Source organism: Arachis ipaensis, chromosome B07 (assembly GCF_000816755.2).
Source record: "Arachis ipaensis cultivar K30076 chromosome B07, Araip1.1, whole genome shotgun sequence".
Taxonomy (NCBI): Eukaryota; Viridiplantae; Streptophyta; class Magnoliopsida; order Fabales; family Fabaceae; genus Arachis; species Arachis ipaensis.
Genome location: NC_029791.2, coordinates 7,552,755 through 7,556,502, shown reverse-complemented (window position 1 = coordinate 7,556,502; position 3,748 = coordinate 7,552,755). Strand labels below are relative to the sequence as shown.

Here is a 3,748-nt window from a genome sequence, read left to right as displayed (position 1 = left end):
AAATTAAAACAAAAAAATATAATAATAAAAAATAAAATTATAAAAAAATTAATAAAAATAATAAAAAAAAAAATTAAAAATAAATTGTGTTTTTTGTTAGTATTTTTGTGTTTTTTCTGTTAGGATGGATACAAAATATACTAATTTAGTGTCTCTGTTCTTGTCTCTTCTGTTAAATACGATTTTGTGTCTCTGTGTTCCTGTCTCAGTGTCCTGTCTCTATAAATAAGCGCAACTAAAAGAAAGGAAAACATAAAAAAAAAAAAGAAAAGTTTTTTTAAGGAGTAAAATATCGTTTTTGTTACTAACATTTAGAGTAAGTTTTATTTGTATTTTTAACATTTAAATTGTTCTATTTGTATCCCTAACGTTTATAAAAGTGATTCAATATTATTCTACCGTCAATTATACTAACAAATTAGATTATATTTTTCAATTTTTCTCACTTGGATGTATTCATTCTCAATTAGGTTTTGCTTAGATGTGTTCGATTTTAATATTGTACCACTATTTGTGTTCAAGTTCAATTATATCCATAAAAAGTGAATTATGTAAATGTTGTAGAGATTAGTTTCAATTTTTGATGAGCTATTATTCGGAATGGATCATTGATTATGTCCCAAATATTTGTATTCTAACTTTAAGAAGAGATTTTTTAGAACTCTAACTAAAGCTCATTATATGTAATTGACGACATGATAACATTGAAATATTGAATCACTACTTTTACAAACGTTAAAAATACAAATAAGACGATTTAAATGTTAGAGACACAAATAAAACTTATCCCAAATATTAGGGATAAACAAAAATTATGTGTGTTTGACTATTTGGATGTCATTAAATAATAAGAAATCATTTTAAAAGAAATATATTTTTTTAAAAGATTCAATTTTATTTTTAAAAATATTTTTATTTTAAAATAATATTTAACATAATAAATAAAAAATATTTTTATATTATTGTATTTAAATTTATTCATTAGTTAAATTAGTTATCTAAATTTTCAATAACCAAATAATTAATTCTTCAAATCTTGCAATATCAGTCAAATTCGATATTCATTCTTTCGTTTAAATTTTGTTATTTTCAATCATTTTGTAGGGTTTTAAATCTCAACAAAATTATAGTTATATTTTAAATTTACTGTAAAATTTTAAACTCTACAAATTTAAAATTCAACTATAAAATATAATTTAAAAAACCCGTCACAAATAGGTTTAGTTTCTCCAAAATATAACTTTTAAAACTCTCACACTTGAATTAGACGAAATTCAAATAAAATGCAATATATATACATATACACATTGCATCATCTCTCCTGTCCGATCTCATTTATTATCAACGTTTCAAATGGTTTACCGTGACCCGTCTCGCATCCAATTCATTTCTTGATCCGTGCACTCTGATGTCAGCACAGAATTAAAGGTCAGTCTAGATAAATAATTTAATTAATTTTTTTTAAAAAAATAAAATATAAAAATTTATATTAAAAACTAATGAGTTATAATTCAAATGGTATAATTTTTTTATATTTATCTAAGAAATTGCGGGTTCGAATTTTTCAATCTTTGATAAAAAAAATTATATTAAAAACAGTTTATAAATAAATTATTTTATATTCAAAAAATTATTATAAAAATATTTATTTTAAAATTGTATAATAAATAAAAATAATAAAATAATTTTTTAAAAAAAATTTTTAAAAAATTTTAAACAATTTTTTAAAAAATTAAAATTATATCTAAAAAAATCATATCAAACACTATTAATATAACTTTTTATAAACCAAAAATTTAAAAAACTAACTTCTAAAACTTCTCAAATAGATCCTAAGTAAATATGTTAATGTAGTTCTCTCGCTAATCAGGTTTTGCCTGTCCACTTGCCGCTGACATGGCAGAATCACTTGATTGTTGGCGTGGCATCACTGTATGGACTTCTAAAGATTTTTAGTATCTCCTTTTTATTTTTGTTTTTTGTTTAAAGAAATTAGTTGTTTTTCAACCATTTTTTTTACACTATATTTTTTAATAGTTTATCATTTTTTTAACCGTTTGACATCTTTTTAATAGTTTGCTATCTTTTTATAATTTGTCATTTTTTTTATCGTATTTTGTCAATTTATCATTTTTTTTATTATTTTTTTCTATTTAGTAGTTTTTGATATATAGTTTATTATTTTTTCAGTAGTTTGTCATCTTTTTAGCAATTGGAGATTAAAGTTTTACTAACCTAAATATCTATATACCAACTTAGTGAGAATATCAAATACTTAGATTTTTTTATTATTTTCTTGACAGAAATAAAAATATATTATTTTAAAGTCACCTTGTTATGTTTCGGAATAAATGCCACAAACTTTGAAACAAAGGCTCACTTATTTTTTTTCTTTTTTTATGGGTAAGGATAGGAATTAGTACTATAACAACTAATTTTAGCAAATACTATAGTATGTTACTAAACAAATTCAATATGAAACTCGCTAAATATAAAGTTTTATTGAGTTTGGATTTTGAATATGTCATTTGATTGAATTTTGGATGTTTCTGTTTTTAAAATTTAAGAGAAAATTTTACTATTTTTTTTAAAAGACGTTAAAATGACACTCTATTTTTTTTATTTATATTTAATGACAAAAAAATAAAATTTTTGTAAAATAATTTATTTTTCTTGAAAAATAGTTAACATTAGTTAACACAAAAAATTTAAATTGATTAAAGTAGAAGTTTTTTAAAAGTTATAAAGAAAGAAAATGTACATTTTATAAATAAAGGTGAAGAAAGTGTTATTTTAATACCTCTTATGGGAAAATAATAAAATTTTCTCTTAAATTTTTAAAAACAGAAACATCCAAAATTCAATCAAAGGACATATTCAAAATCTAAACTCAATAAAACTTTATATTTAGCTAGTTTCATATTGAATTTGTTTAGTAACATACTATAGTATTTGCTAAAATTAGTTGTTAGAGTACTAATTCCTATCCTTACCCATAAAAAAATAATAAGAGAAATATTGGTTGTTGGGCATGCAGTGTTAGCTACCAAAATTTTCTCTTCTTTTATTTAGTTATATGTAATTGATAAACGAGAAAGTCTAGGGGCAGCAAATTTATTAAAATTTGGCCAGCACTTAGTCAGTAAAAAGAAAATGAGTGATTCTCTATTATTAGATGAAATTTCACACCATTAAATATATTATTGATGGCTAATTGATAGCTACAACTCACAAAATCTGCTGTCCCCAAACACTCCTCTCGATAAACATCTTAAGGCCAATCGTATATATTTAATGTAAAAACAAAGCAAATAATTAAGAAAAACACATTTATATATTATATTTCAACTTTATTTTCTATGTAACAATATCACATAAACATATAGTGATACATGCATATTTTTCAAAGCCTCTCATCACTAGCTTTGATTATTTATTCATGCAAATTAAGGAAACAACGTTAAAAGCAAAACATTTAGTAACATAGCAACAACATTGGTTTAGTTTTGAGGTTTAACTTCGTCTGGTTCAGGAGCTTCACCGGCATAATAGCAGCACCGCCTGCACCCGCCGTAGTATCCGCGGCGACAGCATCCATACATGCAATACCCTCCTCCGTAGCCGCCACCACCACCGTATCCTTCATACTTGGCATTGCCCACTTCATTTGCCTCGTTACCAACTGCAGCTATAAAGACATAAATAGAATCAGTCGAGGAAGGATTTATAAAATTATAGTAGGTACAAA

General features: G+C 23.6%; 1 protein-coding gene across 2 annotated transcripts in view; it reads right to left on the bottom strand.

The window, feature by feature from the left end:
- Positions 3,313–3,748, bottom strand: part of LOC107609148 (glycine-rich protein) — a 675-nt gene continuing 239 nt past the window's right edge. The window contains exon 2 of one of the 2 annotated variants that reach the window (XM_021107206.1): positions 3,313–3,682. In XM_021107206.1, the coding sequence (XP_020962865.1) occupies positions 3,501–3,682 (182 nt within the window). In that variant the 3' untranslated portion in view covers positions 3,313–3,500. Of the gene's footprint in view, positions 3,689–3,748 lie in introns of both variants that reach the window. The other variant, XM_016310996.2, reaches the window with a different exon arrangement.